The sequence below is a fragment of the Giraffa tippelskirchi genome, chromosome 7 (assembly GCF_054371585.1).
Source record: "Giraffa tippelskirchi isolate mGirTip1 chromosome 7, T2T-mGirTip1v1.2.pri, whole genome shotgun sequence".
Lineage (NCBI taxonomy): Eukaryota > Metazoa > Chordata > Mammalia > Artiodactyla > Giraffidae > Giraffa > Giraffa tippelskirchi.
Window position 1 is genome coordinate 86,344,522 of NC_137281.1, and position 21,091 is coordinate 86,365,612.

At 43.1% G+C, this 21,091-nt stretch overlaps 1 protein-coding gene across 24 annotated transcripts in view; it reads left to right on the forward strand.

The window, feature by feature from the left end:
- Positions 1 to 21,091, forward strand: part of NEO1 (neogenin 1) — a 230,586-nt gene that overhangs the window by 208,548 nt on the left and 947 nt on the right. For 8 of the 24 annotated variants that reach the window (XM_081513585.1, XM_081513586.1, XM_081513587.1 and 5 more), the window contains 7 exons: positions 1,407 to 1,475; positions 5,304 to 5,451; positions 9,374 to 9,612; positions 10,163 to 10,255; positions 14,236 to 14,394; positions 18,151 to 18,414; positions 20,440 to 20,576. In XM_081513585.1, coding sequence (XP_081369711.1) covers positions 1,407 to 1,475; positions 5,304 to 5,451; positions 9,374 to 9,612; positions 10,163 to 10,255; positions 14,236 to 14,394; positions 18,151 to 18,414; positions 20,440 to 20,576 — 1,109 coding nt within the window. Of the gene's footprint in view, positions 1 to 1,406; positions 1,476 to 5,303; positions 5,452 to 9,373; positions 9,613 to 10,162; positions 10,256 to 14,235; positions 14,395 to 18,150; positions 18,447 to 20,392; positions 20,577 to 21,091 lie in introns of all 24 variants that reach the window. The other 16 variants (XM_081513595.1, XM_081513597.1, XM_081513596.1 and 13 more) reach the window with 5 other exon arrangements.

A 21,091-nucleotide genomic window follows, 5' to 3' on the forward strand; every position in this document is an offset into this window, starting at 1 on the left:
GTGGGGTTTTTTTTTTCATTTCTGGATTTATTCTGTTAAATGAACTACGCATAGAAACCTTCAGACTTTAATTTCTTCCATTTCCTCCAAGTGTGATAATTTAATAGAGGTACTTGATATTAGCTATAATGTTTTACAGCAACACATCTTGTTTATGCATTTCTAGTCAAGCTTTATTTGTAGAAATAACTCTAATTTATAAGCATTTTCTGAAGCTTCATGCTCTCTGTGGAGTGTAGGATGAGATTCTTCCCCAAGGATTTATTTAGTAGTTAATATTTATAAAACATTTACTGTGTGTCAGGCAGTATTCAAAATATTTTATGGGATTAAATTTCTATTTAATCCTCACAACCTTTTTGTGAAGCAGGTGCCATTATCATCACTGCTTTACAATGAGGAAACCAAGACCCCAGAATAGTAGCTAACTGCTAAGTCGCTTCAGTTGTGTCCGACTCCGTGTGACCCCATAGACAGCAGCCCACCAGGCTCCCTGTCCCTGGGATTATCCAGGCAAGAGTACTGGAGTGGGGTGCCATTGCCTTCTCCGAATAGTAGCTAAATAACTTGCCAAAAGTCCAACAGTTAGTGCCTAATGGTGCTGGTTTGCCAGCACAGGCAGTCTGTTGAGCTGGATGAACCAAGGATCAGCTTTACCTTGCAGTTCCTGCAGACCTCTTCAAGAGAAGTCTGAGACTGCCTTCCAGCCCCAGGTGTTTTCTGAGGCCTGCATGTGAGGTGGTTCCAAGCTCAAGGTCAGCAGCCTCACTTCTTATGTTCCATGATGATGGAATAGGAGACAGTGTCTTTGTGAGCAACCAGAGGGGAGACTTTGATTTTTTATCTTTGGGTATTTAGGTTGACTGAGCAGAAACAGAACCTAATCTGAACCTCTGCTTGCCTTCCTGCTCCCACTGAAGGTAACTTTATATTTAGAAAGGCAGCTTCGTATTTTGAGAAAAGAATCCAAACACTACTGACACCTGCTCAGCCAGATCAAGCCAGTCTCTCGGAAGAACCCATTTCTTTAATGGTCCCCTTGGTTCCTTTTCCACCAGAAGCTGCTTTTGCCATAAGTGCTCTGAGCAGTTTTTCAGCAACTGTTTCTTGGGCTAGAGAAACCTTAACAGCAAGGGACAGCCTTGTTACACCCTGGATACAGCCATGGAACAGGAGTGTCAGCCTTTCAGATGCCTCATTGCATAGATAGCTCTACCTTAGTTTGTTTTGCACAAATAGGCTATATTTTCCCCTGTCGTGTGTATGTGCTACTTCCTTTCCTTATGGACAGCGTAGACTGAAAAAAAATTTTTTTTTTTTTTTTGTAGAAAACACTCACTAACTGTTAAGTAGACTTGTCACACCAATGGAGTAGGTTGTTACTAACATGATTTCTTCTTCTTCAGCCTCGGGGTCTGCAGGGAAAGGAAGCCGGCTGCCAGACTTGGGATCCGACTACAAACCTCCAATGAGCGGTAAAGCCCTTCCTCTGGCTTTATTTGGCTTCCTATGGACACATTGCAGTTCTGCCTGAAATCTTGAAATGTCTCTTGCAGCTCCTGTGCTGTGAATTGTAGCCTATTACCTATTTCTTTTTATTCAATAGAGCTGGCTTTAGGCATTTTCTGGCAAATTTTTGCTGAATTGCTGTAAACCCATTCATTATAGATTCACAAATAAAATTGTTTCCCTGCTTATCCAACTTAAAATGATTTTAAACAAACAGTCTTCTCATTGCCCACTGCCTCTTTTCAAAATAATTAGAACCTTACTTTCAAAAATAAACCCTCTGGTGGAATTAGCTATCATCTGAAACGAGCCTGAGAGATGCTTTGGAATCATTCCTTTCTCTCCACACTGCTTACTGCAGTGTTCTTAGTTTGGGAATTCTGAAAAATTATTCCCTCTCTCCTAGCCATCCTAAGAGCTGGTGCCTTCTAATTACTTAAATGGTGACACCTGCTTCTCTATACAGCGTCACCATATGTAAGTTACTTTCACAAGTGAAATCATATTTTATTGTCATAATATTATGAGGGAGGGAGAACAGGTATCATTATTCTCAGGTTTTACATTAAGAGACTCAGGGGAGAAGTAATGTGCCTGGACCTACCCACTTATTATAGCCCTAGAACCAAAATCTGGGGCTTCTGACTCCAGATTGTGCCTTTTCTGCTGTCGCTCACAGCCTTCTAGATCAGATGTGGGAATCCAGGATGGTAAAATGTCTGTAAAGGTAGTTCCTAGAAATGACCCTTACTGTCTCCTCATGAGAAACACATAGAAGAGAAAGGAAGAAGAGTTTCTAGTCCTCCAGAAACTCCTGGTCTAATTATGGAAATAAAATGGTCTCTTAATCTCCAGCTATCAATTTAAATAAAAAGTATTGCCCAGACTTCAGTGAAATCGGCCACTTCTTTGGAGAGCCAGACAAACTTGCTTTCTTCAAGAAATTTTTAGACTGTGATTTCTAGGATTTTATGGATATCTGGACTTTATGGAGGACATCTCCTGGGGTGCATATGTTACATTTATGTGCTGTCCACAAGACTGTGAGAAAAGCAGTTACTTCTTTGTCTTTTCTTTTGTTTATGCATTCATTCATTTATTCACACATATTTCTAAAGGTTCAGGTGCTATGTAACAGACTGTAGAAGCAGGGGGAGTATATAACAAGCTTTCTGACAGAGAAGAGAAAGCTTTCTAGAAGAGATCTCTGACCCAGATTTTAAAAGGCACAGAGAAAATTACTGAATGTCTAGGAGGGGGTCAGACATTCTAGGATGCAATGCAGTAAGAACATGTGTGAAGCATGGCAATTTAAAACAGCCTGCTTGGGACTACCTTGGCGGTCCAGTGGTTAAGACTACACCTTCCATTGCAGGGATGCAGTTTTGATTCCTGATCAGGGAACTAAGATCCCACATTCCTCACAACAACAACAAAAAAAGCAGAAACAGAAACAGTATTGTAACAAATTCAATAAAGACTTTAAAAATGGTCCAAATCAAAAAAACGCTTTAAAACAGCCTGCTTTCTCCAGGGACCACACTGCCTAGAAGCAGGATAGGCTCAGATTAGAGAAGGTAGGTTAAACCGACCTGTCAAAAGCTCAGGTGCTGATGCTAAGAAATGTGAGCTTCCTCATGTAAGTAACATATGTAAGATGTCTGACACTACTGGTAAACTATGACTTCCCACTTATTGAGTATCTATTGTTACCCTGATGACAGTGGAGAATGAGTTGGTTGCCAAGAGTACAAAGTCAAAAAAGAGTGGTTAGGAAGCTGTTGCAATAGTCCAAGTGAGGCTTAATATCCCTAGTAGGAGGGTCTAGGGTCCCATTTGCAGCTCACTGTTACTCTAGTTTAGAAGACAACCTTTCGCCAACTCAGAAGGTAGAGGTCCTTTGCAGTTAAATGAGAATTTGTGGAATGCAGGAAAGAACTGCCTCCCACAGCCCAGCTCCCTGCCTCTGATTCACAGCGCCTGCTCTACCGCTTGCCCCACCCAATAGCTCAGTACTGCTGTTAATAATGGTTTTATGGAAAGCCCTAATTTGGTCTCATTGTATTGGCCCCCAGTTCCATAGTCTTTCCCAAATATAAAAATGTTGTTTTATTGAAGGTCATTATATCCAGTTTAAGTTGTCTGTCTGCTGATCTCCTTCTCCAAAATGGATAGAAGTTATTAAACCAAATGTAGAAGAATAAGCTCTTAAGCTTTCAAAATTAGCCCAGCTCTAGCACTATGCTTGTAGCCTATAAAATCATAGAATAAGAAGCAGAAGGTCAGCTAATCCACTGTTATGGGAGTCCCACAGTAAATGTAGTTTGAATTAGGTCATGAGTTTATAAACCAGGTTGTATGTGAAAATCACTTAGGAGCCTTCCTAAGAACATCAGTTCCCAGGCCACACCTTCCTGGTAGAAATTTCCACAGCATCCCAGACATGTAGGATGACTCTTTATAAGTACTTCTAGTGACTAAACACTCATTACTTAGCAAAGCAGCTCATCCCATTATTGTACAGCTTTGATTATTAGGGCAATAAGAGAGAATAGCTGAAAGAAAAGATGGCAGATATCCATGGTGGTTAAATCTGTGTTGTAGGATTTCCCATATTTTACAATATGAGCATGCATAACTTTTGTAATGAGGTGGGAAGCAAAATACAATGTTTCAGAAAATGGAGGAGCAAGACTGAGAATAGAGCAGGATTACAAATGGCCTTGTTAAAAAAAAAAAGCTGAACTGCACCCATTGAGCACGGAGGAACAGTAATAGGAAGATCTGTTTCCTCAGGGTCCTAAATGATCTCACCTCTGCACATCTCTCCAGCCTCATATCCATCTTTTTTTCTGCTCACGTCCTTCCCTCTAACTTTGCATATCTCTCTTTGCTTCCACAACACTGGCTGCTCTCTCCCTTAAACATGCCAAGCTCATTCCTGTCTCAGGATCCTTCCACTAGCTGTTCTCCCTTCTCTGAAATGTTCTTCCTCCAGGCCTTTGTATGGTAGAATCATTCAAATCTCAGCCCAAATACCATCTCCTCAGAGAAGCTTTTCCCAACCACTTAATCTAGACTAGCCACCCAGTCATTCTGTACCAGATCCCCTCCTTTTATATTTCCATGGCACTTACTACAAACTAATAATTTATTTATTGTCTGCCCCCACTCCTACCCCAGCATTCACATCTTTGTTGTTCACTGTTGCATCCTTGGTACCTAGAACAGTGCCTGGCACATTGTAACCACTCAGTAAATATTTGTCAAATTAATGCATATGTACAGACCTTTGTTTTCCTGAAACTGAATAAGAAAATTAACTCTGCACAGATTCTGTGTTTATAAAAACAGACTCTATGATTCAAGTAGTTTTTTGACCGCATCCCAATGCTATATGTTGGGAAAAAAACTTTTGTTTTCTATGAGTGTGTATTTTTTAAAAGTTTTGAAAGCCAGAAAACTTAAGTGATTTACAAATTGGTGCTTTATAAGATGAGTTTATATATAAGACACCAGGGAACAGACTCCCTTACTGGTCCAAGCTTAGTGTTCAGTACAATCTGAGAAACTTTGTGCCAGGTACACCCAGGGCAGAAACTCAGCTCTCTAGATTTCATCATCTAGAGGAGATGGCCATATTCATAAGGCATTTTTATAGAATGCACAGTGATGACTACTTTTATAAAGAAGCTCACAGAAGTTATCTATACTCACGTGAAGGTTCTGCAGCCTGATTGTATGCGTCTTTAGAATTCTGGAACACTAACAAGCGTACGGTTTTCCCTTCCCAGGCAGTAACAGCCCTCATGGAAGCCCCACCTCTCCTCTAGACAGTAACATGCTGCTGGTCATCATCGTTTCCGTCGGCGTCATCACCATCGTGGTGGTGGTGATCATCGCTGTTTTCTGCACCCGGCGGACTACCTCTCACCAGAAAAAGTAAGGAGCCCCAGATGTAGCCCATACATTTTTTGTATGTATTCTTTTGCTTCTGTGTGACCTCTGTGTCTGGAGTTGTACACAGAGTTAAAATATAAAATATGTGAAAAGCAACATTTTAAAAATTTTTAAAGGAAATGCAGAATGATTCCTCTTGTTAAATATGTGTCCTTCTGGGTTCTGGCAGGGAAGAGGGGCACAGTCAAGATGGGTGAAGGGGGCTTTAATGAAGGGACCATTTACAACATCCAGGGTGAAGTTGGCATTAGGCAGCAGTGTTCAAGGGCCAGCCACAGAGACAGGCCACTGTCATCCTTAGAAAGGTGAGAGCTTTTTCTGAAGAAGAGAGAGCTATTTTCAGAGATCTGAAGCAGCAGGAGAGGACTTGCAACAAGAACCATGTCTGGTGGTAGAAATGTAACTACTGCTACCCTTTAGCCCAGCAGGGATGGGGCAGAAGAGAAAATACCTCCCACCCTCCAGTCTCTTGTCTGTGCCTTCTACTGGCCAAACTGAACTGGAAGCCAGGGCAGAGTTACCAAGTAGATATAGTTCATTTAACTCAGCCTCTGAAGTCCTAAGAGCCAAGTGTACAGAATCAATCTGGGAGAGGAAAGTAGATGATGTCCAGCCTTGTTGGGAGCCCCTTTGGAGGACTGTCTGTCTCTGGGGACTCAGTGAACCAGATACACTGGAGTCTGTGGAATTTCATGGCACAAATGCCAGCTGAGATGGAAGGACACCATAGACCTCTAGTTGTAAGTTTGAGAGTATTTTTAAAGAAGTGCTACCAAAGGCTCAGCTAGTAAAGAATCCGCCTACAATGCAGGAGACCTGGGTTTGATCCCTGGGTTAGGAAGATTCCCTGGAGAAGGGAAAGGCTACCCACTCCAGTATTCTGGCCTAGAGAATTCCATGGATAGTCCATGGGGTCGCAAAGAGTCGGACATGACTGAGCGACTTGCACTCACCAAAAGTAGCAGTTGAGGTTTGGACCACAGGAGGCAGAGTTGGTTGAGGGTGTGATGGGGAAATGTATTGATTAAATGAATGAGAAAGGATTATTTATAATCAGCATATCATATTAGCAGAGAGGTAAGGTGGCTGCTAGCCCTGAACTCACCTGGGATTTTGAGGCTTGTGGCTAATTGTTTAGAGCAGATAGCAAGGTGATCACCATTATGTCGGAGAAGGCAATGGCACCCCACTCCAGTACTCTTGCCTGGAAAATACCATGGACGGAGGAGCCAGGTAGGCTGCAGTCCATGGGGTCGCGAAATGTCGGACACTACAGAGCGACTTCACTTTCACTTTCCACTTTCATGCATTGGAGAAGGAAATGGCAACCCACTCCAATGTTCTTGCCTGGAGAATCCCAGGGACAGGGGAGCCTGGTGGGCTGCCGTCTGTGGGGTTGCACAGAGTCAGACACAACTGAAGCGACTTAGCAGCAGCAGCAGCAGCAGCGGCAGCACCATTATGTGGTGCTTGATAACAGCCTTCACTCCTGAAGCTGAGGGAATCCTTGACCCTAGGTCACATTCTAATCATATCTCTGGCCAGCAAGACAGTGCCATTAAAAAAAAAAAAAGGAGATTCTTGAGTTACCCCTAATAGCAAAAACACAATATGGGTAATAGAACAACTTTAGATGCAGTATCCTAAAAGATCATAAGATGGAGGTATTGCTCCATAAAGAGAGAAAGAAATTCATGTCTGTGTGATTATCCTCAGAATTGGTCTGCCCAAGGCAAGGAGGCATGTATTTAATAACCATAAATCTGTTTGTTTTCAGTATAGAGGTCAAGTATAAGCTACAGTCTAACTGCTGCTAGTAATGACTTTGTCATTTTCTATAGGTTATGTGATGTTTTTAATCTTTCTTTTGCCCAAGTAAAATAGCTTTCAGCAGATTACATTGTATCACTGCCTCTTGATCGCTGCCTCCTGAAGCTTCCCCTGCTTTTGATTGTAGAAAACTGATTCTCCCTAAAACCTCTAAAATCATATTTTTCTATGCTAGAACTTTTCTACAAGCTTCTTTTTCAGCATTTCCCATTTATCTATCTTTAAAATAATCTGAATAAACAAAATTACAGAATTTCTTCTTATTTTGGGGAATCTAAAATTCAAAGTAAATAAAAAATAAAGTACTAAAATACTTAGTCTTCAGATTAAGAGGCAGGAAAATGAGTTTGTCATAGGCTCTGTACTCTGTATTTGAATCTGCAGGTCCTACAGTTTGGGTCCCTTTGTTTAAAAGAGTTGTATCAAGTCTTTATGGAGTTTCCCCTCCTCCTCCCTCAGTGACCTACTTTCCAAGTGTCCCATTGACTGTGGAAAAATATGTGGGCTTTTCTTAGTACTTTCCGTCTTCTCTCATATCTGAGGCACCTCCCATTTCAATTGTAGCTGTTTATAGACTCTCACAGCCTCAAAGCCGACAGAGCATTTAGAGTCTAGCCCCTCAGAGTTTCTTAGCACATCCCTCTGGAGCCCCCTCACTCAACAGATGAGAACTCCCTACCTCAGTGTACCACCATTAGATCGAAAGCCCTTCCATGTTGGGCACAGTTATTCCCCACCCCCTTCCTCCCATCTGAAACCTGTTCTCCATTTACCTGCTGTATCCTCGTGCTTCCTACTTTCAAAGACCTGTCCTTGTGGTTGTCCCTCTGTCAGTACAACTAACCTCTCACTCCCCAGTGGCTCTGTCCCTCTAGCATTCAAGTGTGCTCAGACTTCTTCCATCCTAAGAAATAATTATAACCTTTCCTCTACTGCATGGTCTTTACCACCAACCACAAAGAAACCCTGTCTTTCCCTTCACCACAAGTTTCTTGAATACTTGTCTCCACTCACCTGTCCATTCTTTTCCTGTCCACTCATGCTTCAGTCCTTTCTAATCCGAATTCTGTCCCCACTGCTTCACCAAAATTGCTTTTGCTGAGGTTACCACTGACCTCCGTGTTGCAAAAGCCAAAGGAAATTTTTCAGTCCTCATCTTAATCTCAACACTTAACACAGTCAACTATGCAATCCTTCTTAAAACACTCTCCTCTCTTGTATTCCATGACTGTGTGTTCTTTTTCACAGCTTCTTCTGTCTACTCTGACATCAGATAGACATTCCTCAGGGCCTGGTCCTGTGGTTACCTGCTCCTGGGCCTTCATTTACTTCTGAATTTCAACTACTCCCATATTTCTATCTCTAGCCAAGGCTTCTCTCTTCTGAGTCTCAGGCTTGCTTCAGTCTCAGACCCAATATGTTTTATATTTAATGTCTCAGATGGACACTTAGTATGTTCAAAACAACTTATAATTCTTTCTATCAAACCTACTTCTCCCCAGTGTTAGTAAATGGTTTAAGCCAGAGACCTTGGCAATATCCTTTATTCCTCTTGTGTCTTTATTTCTATCTTTTCCCACATCCGTTTTTTCACCAAGTCTTGTCATTTCTGGTTCCTTAATAACTATCAGGTCTCCCTCTCCCCTCCATTCTCACTGCCCCAGGCCACTGTCAGTCAGGCTGCAGTCACAGCTGCATCCTAATGGCCCCCTTGTTTTGTCCCCTGCTCCTCAGATCCATTCTCCACATCCCAGTTGGTTTAAACTTTTAACTCAAAACTGATCTCCTTACTCTCCTGCTTAAAACCATTTAGGGATTTCTCTTTACTCACAGAGGCAAGTTCAGACTCTGGTCTTGGCTCTAAAACTCCTTAATGATCTGACCCCAGCCCATCTTGCCATCATTTCATATCGTTCTCCTCAGGGTAAAACTTCTTGCCTCTGTTTTTCTTATTTGTTTGTAGTTTCTGATTTTCCATGAAGCATCTCTCAGAAGAACAGTTTTAAACATTCAAACTGTTTTGACCAATAATATTCACAAGTTACTTTTAAAATCCTCTTAATTTCGTCCCTAGGAAACGAGCTGCTTGCAAATCAGTGAATGGCTCCCACAAGTACAAAGGGAACTCCAAAGATGTCAAACCCCCAGACCTCTGGATCCATCATGAGAGACTGGAGCTCAAACCCATCGATAAGTCTCCAGACCCAAACCCCATCATGACTGATACACCAATTCCTCGTAATTCTCAAGATATCACACCAGTTGACAATTCCATGGACAGCAACATCCATCAAAGGCGGAATTCATATAGAGGTACAGGTTTTTTCATTTAAACCATTTTCCATTTTGTAAAGTTGTCTTAATTTGGTAATTCCTATAAGAATTTAGGTGTAGAGAAATCTGTGTTACAGCAGCAACTTCTGATGAAGAATAGCTAGCCTGTTAAGAGAGAGAGGTTTTGTACCCAGATGAAACAGTCCTCTAGCTCTTAGGTCTCTCATCGCACTTCATCAGCTCAAGATTTGAGACAGCCTAGCACATGTCTGCACAGTTCATTCCATCCCTTCACTTGGACCTCAGCTCTCCTTGTTGTGTTTGGCATATTCTTGGTCTGCCTGCTCTTCCTCACAGACCTGCATTGAAACATGATAGGCAGCGTCATGTCAACTGCATTGACTCAACAGGGACTCCTGTAATGTGATGATGGTCATTTTCCTCTTTATTTCACTTCCTGCAAAAACACCTTGTCCCTACTATGTTGTCTGTGAGTCCTGAATCTGCCTTCACTTGAAATGTTGTACTGCTGAGGCTGCTCACTGGCCTAGACACATGTTTGTAACCAACGTCCATATTTGATGTCTAGGGCATGAATCAGAGGACAGCATGTCTACACTGGCAGGAAGGCGGGGAATGAGACCAAAAATGATGATGCCCTTTGACTCCCAGCCACCCCAGCGTAAGTTAAAAGCTTCTCTTTTCCCAAGTGCTGCCAATTATCCAGTCATATTGGGGAACAGCTACAAATGGTCTCTTTGACTTCACTTGATCCTAATGCAAAAATTAATCTACCAAAGCCTTGGCACCTTGAGAGAAGAAGAATCAGACGTTTGCCGTATTTTGTGATTAGTATTTATTCTTACTAGTAGCTTCTCTAATTTCAGTGTAAATAAACTACAAGGCCAATTTCCACACTTCTCCCAGGCATTAGGGAAGTAACCAGTCTCTTTAAAAGTAGATCAAGTCTCTTCAAGAGAGATGGGGCGGCATCGCTCTAGGCTGGGGCTAAGGATGGCAAGATGTCACAGTGTTCCTTAGGTTTCCCGATACATGATCAGTGTTGATAGGCATTGCAGAGTTTTTTTTTTAATCAATAGACTTTATATTTTAGAGGAGTTTCAGGTAGACAGCATGAGGCTTCTGTTTTTACAGCAATATTTTTCAACCTTACTTGACCTGTGCCTCACTTTGATAAGCATAAAAGTTGCCCAGCCTCCTGTAGTATTTGAAACTCAAGTATATTATCATGATTAAAAACCAAAATGCAATGGGACAAACCAGTTACATTTTTACACTAGTGTTTCTTCTCCCTTGTTACTGTTTTCAAGGTGAGGAAGCCTTTCAGGTGAACTGGCACAATGGGGCTTCCAGCTGAGGGTCCTCTGAGCCATTCTAAAGAGATAAGCAGCCACCTGCCTACCAATAACAAATCCAAGTTTAAGAAACTATTTAATCTTGAAATTTGCTCTGGGCTGAACAGTAGGTTAGCAAACATTAATACTGTCAGTCATTGTGTTAGTTGCTCAGTTGTGTCCGACTCTTTGCAACACCACAGACTGTAGCCCGCCAGGCTTCTCTGTCCATGGGATTCTCCAGGCAAGAATACTGGAGTGGATTGCCGTTCCCTTCTCCAGAGGATCTTCCTGACCCAGGGATCGAACCCTGGTCTCCTGCTTTGCAGGCGGATTCTTTACCATCTGAGTGTCAGACCTAGATTTAAATCAGTTTAACCTAAAGGAGCTTTGGGATTTTTTTATTCATTCTTAAAAGATGTCCCATTTCAGTACTATCAGCCATGTCTGTCCACAAGTGACAGAGATTTTAAATAACCACAGATATCCTACACACTTGGAATATACTTGGAAACCAGTGGGATCCCTGAGAATGTCATGTCTGCACACATGCTGTCACTCGCACAAGATTCTAAGAATCAGCTTTGGAAGAGTCAAAGACTGATTTACTAATAGTTCATTTCTGCACAAAGTAGTTTTTGCTTAGGGTCCACGATAAGAAGAGGGGCCTGTACTTGGACGTGTGCAAGGAAAACTGGTTTTCCTCTCATCAGACATGCCCTGGACAAGGTCCCCAGGTTTAGAAATGCCCAGAAAGAGTGAAAGTGTTAGTCACTTAGTCATGTGCGACTCTTTGTGACTTCATGTACTGTAGTCTCCCAGGCTCCTCTCCATGGAATTTTCTAGGCAAGAATACTGGAGTGGGTTGCCATTTCCTTCTCCGGGGGATCTTCTCAACCCAGGGATCGAAGCCGGGTCACCCACATTGCAGGCAGATTCTTTACCATGTGAGCCACCAGGGAAACCTCCAAAAAGAGTAGATTAGTTCATTCCAGTTACTTTTGATTTATAAGAAGATGGTAGCTTAACTACTTGATTGTTTTATATAAGGCTTTAGTTCTTGCCTGAACTGGCTTATTTTTAAAACTTGTAAAATTTGACTATGCCTATTCCTAGATTTGTTACTTTTAAATATGTTACAGAGAAAAGATAAGCTGTACTAGTTGACGGCATTCCTGTTTTTCTTTTCTTTTCCTTTTTTGGTGGCGGAAAGGAGTATGGATAAATATGCAGTGTTATTTCATTTGTGCCCCAGCAGCTGAGTGAGTGGAGTCTTTAATTCAAGAATCTGATACCAAGTGCCCAGATATACTTGGGATCGGGCTTGAGATATGCTTTTCCCCACATGGCTTCAGTCCTATTTTACAAGCCAGGATTCCCTGGAGGCTGCATCCCCCATCCACCTACTGTGGCAGTAAATGTCTGAACACTGCTGGGAATGGCTTAGTGGTGGTGGGATGAGGTTCCATCGAAGGCCTTGCACAGAAGCAGTGGATTCTGATTCAACTAATAGCTGATGCTTGCCAGCTATATTCCAGACAGGCACTGTCACATTCTTTTCTTTATTTTTTGTTTACTTAATTTGGAAAAACTAGACAAAGCCTTAAAAAAAAAATCAGCTTTGTTTTACTTTTGTGAGAGTCTCTATACCTAAAGCACTTTCAAGTTGCACTTCCTGGGTAAAAGTCAGGAGTCTTTCCCCCCTCACCCTAGCCTTAATTGTGAAAAACACTGATTCTGAAACATCCCACTTCTGAAAACTTCCTGTCTTCCCATGGAGGAGATGCTAACTGCCCAGCTGCGCTGAGACCTCTCCTCAGCCAGCTTTACCACGTTGTATTTTATTCCAGGGGACTGCCTTCACTTTCTGGTCCCCGAGAGCAGGAAAAGCCCCTGATTAGTTTCCCAGGCCTTGAGGAGGGGAGGGGATGGCCCTGCTCCAGGGTCCCTGGCTGGTTGTGCCACCTGCTTACTTGCAAGTGGTGAGGAAAATGCTGCAGAGCAAAGGACCTCTATTGTATTGCCTGGGATTTTCTTCACCTAAGTAATGTTGTGGGCCCCCCCCCCGCAAAGATCAGGGAGACTCTTGGTGACTTGATGTTTTAATAGAATCCAAGGGCTAATTGAGTTTTATCACAAAGTTTTTGAAGTCCTTGCTTAAAGGGAAGGGGATGGGTGGGTGGGAAAGATCCCACTTGTTTCTGATCAACCCTATCTGTTTGCCTATTTTGGGAATCTAGAGCTGGTTATCTTGATGGCGGGCTATAGTCCATGGAGTCGCAAGAGTCAGACATGACTTAGCAATTACACCACCACCACCACCATCTTGATGTTAAACTTTCTGCTTCCACAGCTACTCTAAGGGAGTACCTAAGAAAAGTTTGTACCTCAGCTGTGCTTCTGATTTTGTTTTTCCATCTCTGGGATCGATAAGGAAGCTCATGAAAGAAGCACTTTGTCTTCATAGAAAGTTGTATGTGGAATATCTGTGTGCAAATGTGGATTCATTTGCTAAATGCAGCAAATTGAATTCCTTAGCCAGTGTGGGAAGCAAAGAGGGAATTTAGAAAAAATCCATTTATATTTTAAAATGTGAGTAGATATGGCTAAGGTCCCAGACTGGAAGCAGGAAGAGATGGTGCCCTAGGCCTGTGTTTCATGCTTCTAGTGCTAGATTGGACCTTAACAGTTCATTTCCATTTGCATTCCTTTTAAGATATGAAAACTGATTAAACAGCCACTTATTCATTCAGCCTAAATACCTATTTCATGCTTCACTCAGCAAGTAAGAAAAGACAGAATGAATTAGGAATATACTCGAAGGAAAAGGGACTTCTATCTTTATAAGCAGGAGGAAAAAATTATAGATACCAAAACCATCATTTGTTGGCTTATGGGTTTATACTTTGTGACATATTCAAGTAGGTATTTTTAATAACTCATGTAATCCATGTTTACTGTAGAAGAATTAGAAAATAAAGATAAACCAAAAGGAATTAAAAAAAAAATCTTCACCACTCTTCCCTACAAGATAATGTATTAACATTTTAGTAAAAATTCTCAGGCTTTTTTCTTTCTGTGTATATATAGAGACACATGCATAAGAGTGTGTTGATTTTTTTTTTAAGACAAATGTAAACCCATGGCTAATTGTCCAAACCCGTGGCTAATTGCCTAAGCTGCCACTAGAAAACCAGGGAATGGTGGTACCTCATGGGCAGGGGGTGGGGTGACTGCTCTTGAACTGTGATGTGTGTGTGTCTGTGCAAGCATGTTAAGCATTTCTCTGTCTTGTGTTCATTCACAGCTGTGATTAGTGCCCATCCCATCCATTCCCTCGATAACCCTCACCATCATTTCCACTCCAGCAGCCTCGCTTCTCCAGCTCGCAGTCATCTCTACCACCCGGGCAGCCCATGGCCCATTGGCACATCCATGTCCCTTTCAGACAGGGCCAATTCCACAGGTGAGAGATGAGGATGGAGCCCCAGGCTGAAAGCGTTCTGAAAGAGTCGGCAAGCTGCAAAGGGGAGGACCTGCCCCACTTAGAAGGATTTGGAGTTTTTGTCAGTGTTACTTGTCTATCGTAACATTTCTGTTACTGATTCAAGTTTTTTTTCTATAAAATTCACTTCGTTTTCCTCCCAAAGTTTTAAGTGCTCAGGGAAAGGTGTCGTTTTAGTAAAAAACATAACTCTAATCACACAACCATGTCTTGTTCCATCAACTTGCATCTTAATTCCATCATATTTTCAGTTTGTTTAATCCTTCAATTTGAAAGGGAAATATAATCTGGATGATTTTTAGACACTAGAGGTTGCCTTTGCCTCATGGTGGGAGGGTTCTTAGGGCAACTGTAAGGTACTTCTAATGTGAGCTCTTACTTACGTATATCTGCCGTGAACCAAAGTAAGAACAACAGCTGGGGCAGTAGGGCCAGTGGCCACATTGAACTTACGCAGACTGTAAACCTCAGATTGCCTAGTGGAGTGAAATTAAAAAGGGCTCCCAAGCATAGATCATCTCTAAAAATAGATAGGACAGTAGCCTAACAATCTGCAGTGTATGTAAAGATACACATTTCTAGAGCAACATGTGTCAGTTTGAAAATCTTAAGAAACGACTTAATTAGTTTCAAGGTGCTAAAAAAAAACTTCTCATATATAGAGTATACTCTTTTTCCATCATTTGAAACTTGAAACTTGTCTTTTAATAGTTACAGATGTTACTAGTAGAGCTGAGTTTTGTTAGTTCTAGAAAATAAGGGAGTTTCGTGTGAATCCCATTTTTAAAAGAACTTCAAAACTTCATGCTTAGAAACTTCGGTTGCCAGTAACATCCCTTCCTCCTTTAAGTTTTGGTCAATTATAAACATATGCAAAGCATCAAATGGAGATACAAGCTTACTAAGACATGCCTGATAACTCCCAAAGTTATCTGCTCCCAAACCCTTACTTTGTTTGGAGAATGCTGCTTGAACTCATGTCTGAAAGTGGCCTTTCCCTCCCTCCAGTCCAGGTGTGGGTTCCTGCCTTTAGGGAAAGACAGTCTGCAGGAGGCTGTATGGAGAACCAGACTCTGCCTCACAGACGTAATCTCAGAACAGACTAGAAACAGCCCTCCAGACCTGCTCTTAGAAAGAGGTTTTTGTGTCCTGACTGTATTTCTCCATTTTTAAGGCAGAAAAATCTCACGCACTGGGATATGAGCATACCTAAGTGTGTGGCAGGGTCTTCCCAGTCAGGTCAGCCCCCTGCCTCCTCCCTCCTGGATGAGAAGGAGGTTGAAGTTTGGCAGGAAGCATAGAGCTCCCACCCACCCCTCACCCAAGGGGTCAGTGTTGATAAAAGGTTGGTTCTGTATGTATTTAGGCAGAAAGCAAAAAGAGGAGAAAGTAATGATTTCCTCCACTAAAGGGTTCCTTGTTTTAATGACCAGAGGGGTTAAAAGAAGGTAAAACTCCTAATGGAGCCTCTGAAGATGGATTTGAAATGTAGAGCAGGTGTCTAGAGTGATCAGAGCTCTACTACTGTTGTATTTTCCTGTATCTCTAGACCCCAGTGTTGCCACAGCCCATCTTGGGCCAGGCAATCCTTGCCTAGAGGGCATTTTCTGTCTTTTCCTTGGACATTTACTACTGTCACTGCCACACTTTCCACTTGTCCAGGTGCTCAGCCACTGTGGACTTTGTGTCTTAGACAACTCCGAGATCAGTCAGGAGGTAGAAATTCTAGTTACAGTGTCGTTTGCCTTGTGAGCTGGGGGTATTGCACAATTTCAGGGCACACCCTTCACAGAGAATACAGTGTACCATGCCCTCTGGAGTTGCACTGCACTCTGCTCCACGTAGGCAGGCCTCTTCTTTTTCACCTTTTCCTCCATCTCTGGCCCTCAGAAGCTTATACTAAGTAAGACAGTCGAGGCAGCCATGGTAGACCTGTGGGCCCGAGCTGTCCTAACATATCTGCCAGTACATGGTCAGGGCTAGAGCCTCGTCCTTTCTCTCTCCTCATCCTTGTTACCCTCGCTAATCAGCTTCCACCCAGCCCAGGATCACACAGAGTGGGACCAGCAGCTCCCCAGGTGAGGTGATAGCTGACCTGAGCAGGCAAGAGAAATGAGACCCTCAGCACAGCCCTGGAAAGGACAAGAAGTGACCTAGGCCTGGGAGGTTAAGATAGCCAGGGTTTCACCACTCAGGGAGGGTGTATGAGTCCCTCATTGCTGGAACCCAAGGCCAGGCCTTTGAGTAGCACTCTTGACCGCCATGGCCCATCTCCTGAGAGCCCAAGGGAACAGATTCATGGCTGCCTCAGTCAAAAGGCTGGGAGAGGTTGGATTTCAGAAGGTTGCTCATGCATTACTACTTAAAAGGGTTAATTTTCCTTGATAAGGTTGAAGACTCTAGGAGTCAAAGGAGGCCTTCCTTCAGGCTACCTGGTGTCCTCCAGGCCCCTCCTCGGGGTGGGGATGGTGGTCTGCACCAGCTCACACTGTGTGAAAAGCCTTCTTCATATAGCTGCCCTGGGAGTTGGTGCTGCTTCTGCCCCTGAAGCATCGGGGGACTTGTGGACTGGGCATGGAAGAGCAGGTAGCGTTCAGTGGATGGAGCCTTGGCTTAGGACTCAGGGGCCGGGATTCAGAATTCCATCCATCAATTCTGTGTCCTTGGGCCATGCTTAGGCTCCCAGCGTCTGATGTGTTACTATGAGGATTGAATGAGTTAGTGAGTTTAAAGCACTTAGTGTGGTGCCTAGCTTGGAGTAAGCACCTGGTAATCTGCAAAGAAAAAAACCTTATCAATCATTCAAGCCCTGTGTTCAGCACTTTTTCTTCATCTTCTTAATTAATCCTCAGTAAATTATGTGTTATTCTCCCTATTTTTGTAGGTGAAGAAACAGATTTGGTTACTGCCAAGTTCACTCAGCTCATAGGAAGAGATTAGGAATCAGGTCTATCTGACTCCAGAGCCAGTGCTTTTTCTACCCCACCATGCTGCCTTCCAGAACAACTCTGATGCCTCTTCACTTATTTTGAGATTTTTGTCATGTTTTTCCTGAGCTGCCCCTTCTTCAGGCTGATATACCCCTGTTTTTTCCACTGGACACCCAAACACCTCATGGCATTATCTTAAAAGCCATTGGCAGACCTTTGGACTTTTTGGCTGTCCAGGCCTCACTTGAGCTGTGAGGCTCTGGCTCTGGGGAGGCTGTGCAGTTGCCAGAGCGGGTGCAGGGCCTGTGGCACAGCCTCTCCTGCAGTGACCACCAGGCCTCAGGGCAGAGCTGCTCCTCGTCAGGTACCCAGGTGGCCTTGGTGATGTGTTGTCTGTGAAAGGCTAGTCTCTGAGGCTGTCAATCAGTGAATAAAATTTTAAATTTTCTTGTTTACATCTTAACAGACTGTAACATATCAGGAACCTTTATGTGTGCTCCATAGTGAGTACTGAGAAGAGCTTTAAATCTGTAAACTTGTAACCACTTAGTTGTGTAGGTGAAAAAAGTCCAGCATCTGGTTGACAAATTTTGGGGGCACTTTGAAATTAGACCATTCTTACCTAGCTTTGGCAGTGATGCCAATCTGTGTTCCCTTGAACTAGCATTGACCCAAAGTGCTTATTGAGCCAGTGTCAGGGGCCCTTAGAGGTAGGTAGCCAGAACCCCAGAATGCGCATATGTGCAGTGGTAAAATAAATGCTAACATTTAGACTTTCCTGCTGTAGAATCTGTTCGAAACACCCCCAGCACTGACACCATGCCAGCCTCCTCGTCTCAAACATGCTGTACTGATCACCAGGATCCTGAAGGTGCTACCAGCTCCTCTTACTTGGCCAGCTCCCAAGAGGAAGATTCGGGCCAGAGTCTCCCTACAGCCCATGTTCGCCCTTCCCACCCACTGAAGAGCTTTGCTGTGCCCGCAATCCCGCCCCCCGGGCCTCCCACCTACGATCCAGCATTGCCAAGCACACCGTTACTCTCCCAGCAAGGTGAGCAAGGACAGCAGCACTGGAGGGGCCCTGTGGCTCTGGCTCAAGACCCCGATCACCACTTCTTTGCAGAATAACAAAGCTAATGTCCTCCAAGCTTATCCTTATCCTCTCAGGGAGGATATGGGCTCCTCCTTTGGGAACATACATAAACAAGAGAATAATTTGGCAGGGAGCAAAGGCTGACTTTCTGAAGTATGTTTTGTGTGCAGGATGCTTGGTGGTAGAATCCAGTGGCGTGAGTATGAACAACAAATCTGGGCCTCCCAGAACTGCCTCACTCCATAGGATTCCTGCCAGCTAGAGAAGGATTAGAAAGTCCAAGACTTGGAAGCAAGGAAAAAACCAAGGTTGCAGAAATAACCCTGCAGAAGGGTTGTCAACTCTTCGAGTTCACACAGCTCAACAAAGGTCCTCTCACCTCAAAGGCATGCTTTTTTGCCTCCTACTCTTTCACACAAATTTCTCTCTTATGATGGTTTGTTTCAGAATAAGTCACTGGTTGTCAAGCTTTTGGTCTCAGGACCCTTTTTAACTCTTAAAAGCTATTGAAGCTGCAAAAGGGCTTTTTCTTCACATGAGTTATACCTGTCATTATTCACTATATTATAAACCAAAACAGATTTTAAAACTATTTTATTCATATAAAAATAGCAATAAATCTGTCATGTTAAGGTAAATAACATATTTTCATGAGAAGTAACTTTCAAAATAAAAATATAGTGAGAAGAGTAGCAGTCTTATATTTTTGCAGATCTCTTTAATTTCTGGCTTAATAGAAGACAGCCTGATTCTCATACCCGCTTCTGCATTTAATCTGTTGCAGTATGTTGTTTTGGTCAAAGAAAATCTGGCCTCACAGGTATGTAGTTGGAAAGGAAAGGTTATTTATATAAACTTTTCAGACTGCTGTGGGTATTCTTCTCTGACACTACAGCAAAACTCAGCAAACTGTGATTTCTTATAGATTTGTTTGTCATGTGGAATCCAAAACCATATAATTATTCGTACTCTGTCCCGTTAAATCCATCTATCCTGCGCTTTGAATGCATGATACTAACCACCACTTGTTGGTCATTTGGAAAGTATTGGTTCACTAAGTTATTATACAGATCCTCCAAATCTTGATACATTTTGTTAACTAGTATCTAAAAATCATTCATTAATATCATCAAAGTCTGTAAATATTGGGAAGCCCTCAAGCTCATGGTGGCAGATACAAGTTTTTCAAAATTCTGATTTTTCACTTTAAACTTAAATTTTATCATTGGAAATAAATGCTGTCCATTGTCTTCCCTAAAGTGACTGACAGACTTCATTCACTTTCTAGAAAATGTCTGCCAAATGCTCAAGTCTAAATAACCTGTTTGTGTGTCAGTCTTTCTTTGAACTATTAATAACATTGGTGTTTCGTAATGAAAGCGACAGTTCAGCTCACAACTCAATTACAAGTGCCTTTATTGAAGACAGCCATCATGCTTTGGTGTGCAGTTGTATTTTACCCGTATTTCCATTTTAGAGTGTTTAAAAGATGTGTAATCCATTTCATAGCATAACTTTTTCTATGTTAATTACACTGGCTCTTTTTTAAACTTGTCAAGCGTGCATGTTCGTGAATGACTTTACAGCGTGGTGCCAATACCTTAATTTGTGCTAAGGCTCCAGCAGTTTTTCCCACTGTTGCTTTTGTACCATCAATGGAAGGGCAAAGTGTGTCTTGGTATTGGTATTATTATGAAAAGAGTTTTGACCTCCCAGACTTGCTGCGAGGGGCCCTGGAACCCCTACACTGTGAGAACCTCTGGTCTAAGAGATGAGTGTTTAAAGCGAGCGGAACATCTCCGGCCTCTGGGATGCCCCGCCCTCCCTCCTTCCATCCTGTTCCAGCCGCTTTTCAGAGCAGGAGCTCTGTGCTGGATGTTTGTGCATCCCTCACCTTAAGCAGCATTTGGACCTCAGATACCTGTGTGAGGACCAGGGGAGCAGGCTCAGACACACCCGTGACGGTGCCCTTTCCCCCTGCAGCTCTGAATCATCACATTCACGCCGTGAAGACGGCCTCCATCGGGACTTTAGGAAGGAGCCGGCCTCCTATGCCAGTGGTGGTTCCCAGTGCCCCTGAAGTGCAGGAGACCACGAGGATGCTGGAAGACTCCGAGAGTGTGAGTCCCCGTGTTGGCCCAGAGTGCGGGGCAGACTCGTTCATTCCACAGGCGAGCATTCATCTGCTCCCCTGAGCCTGGGCTGTGCTGCAGGCTCGATCTGCTTGGATTAGGTTGTCACACCCGCCTTCCTTTCAACTGTGGCCTGTCTCTCTGATCCTCTTGTCTTGGTTTGAACCATCCATATGTTCTTTTACCCCCAGCCCCTGTTCATGATCTTTCCTGAGCAGGATGCTGTAGAAGTTGCCTGAGTGGTTGCTCTCAAAACAAAATCGACAGAGTTTCTCCTTGATCGTTCACTCCCACATTCCAATAAATATGCTCTATCTCTGCATTTCCTGGTACAGGACTCTCTTAGGAGAGCTTGGGGCCCAGAGATCCAGGGGTTATACCAACTGTGTTGGCTCTGACAGAGACTAGAAGGGGCAAGCGGTGGGGCCTGTGAGGTCCTTGTGACCCTGGCAGCACAAGTTGGAGGAAAGGCATTTTGTGATGGAAAGAAATGAATGGTTGCT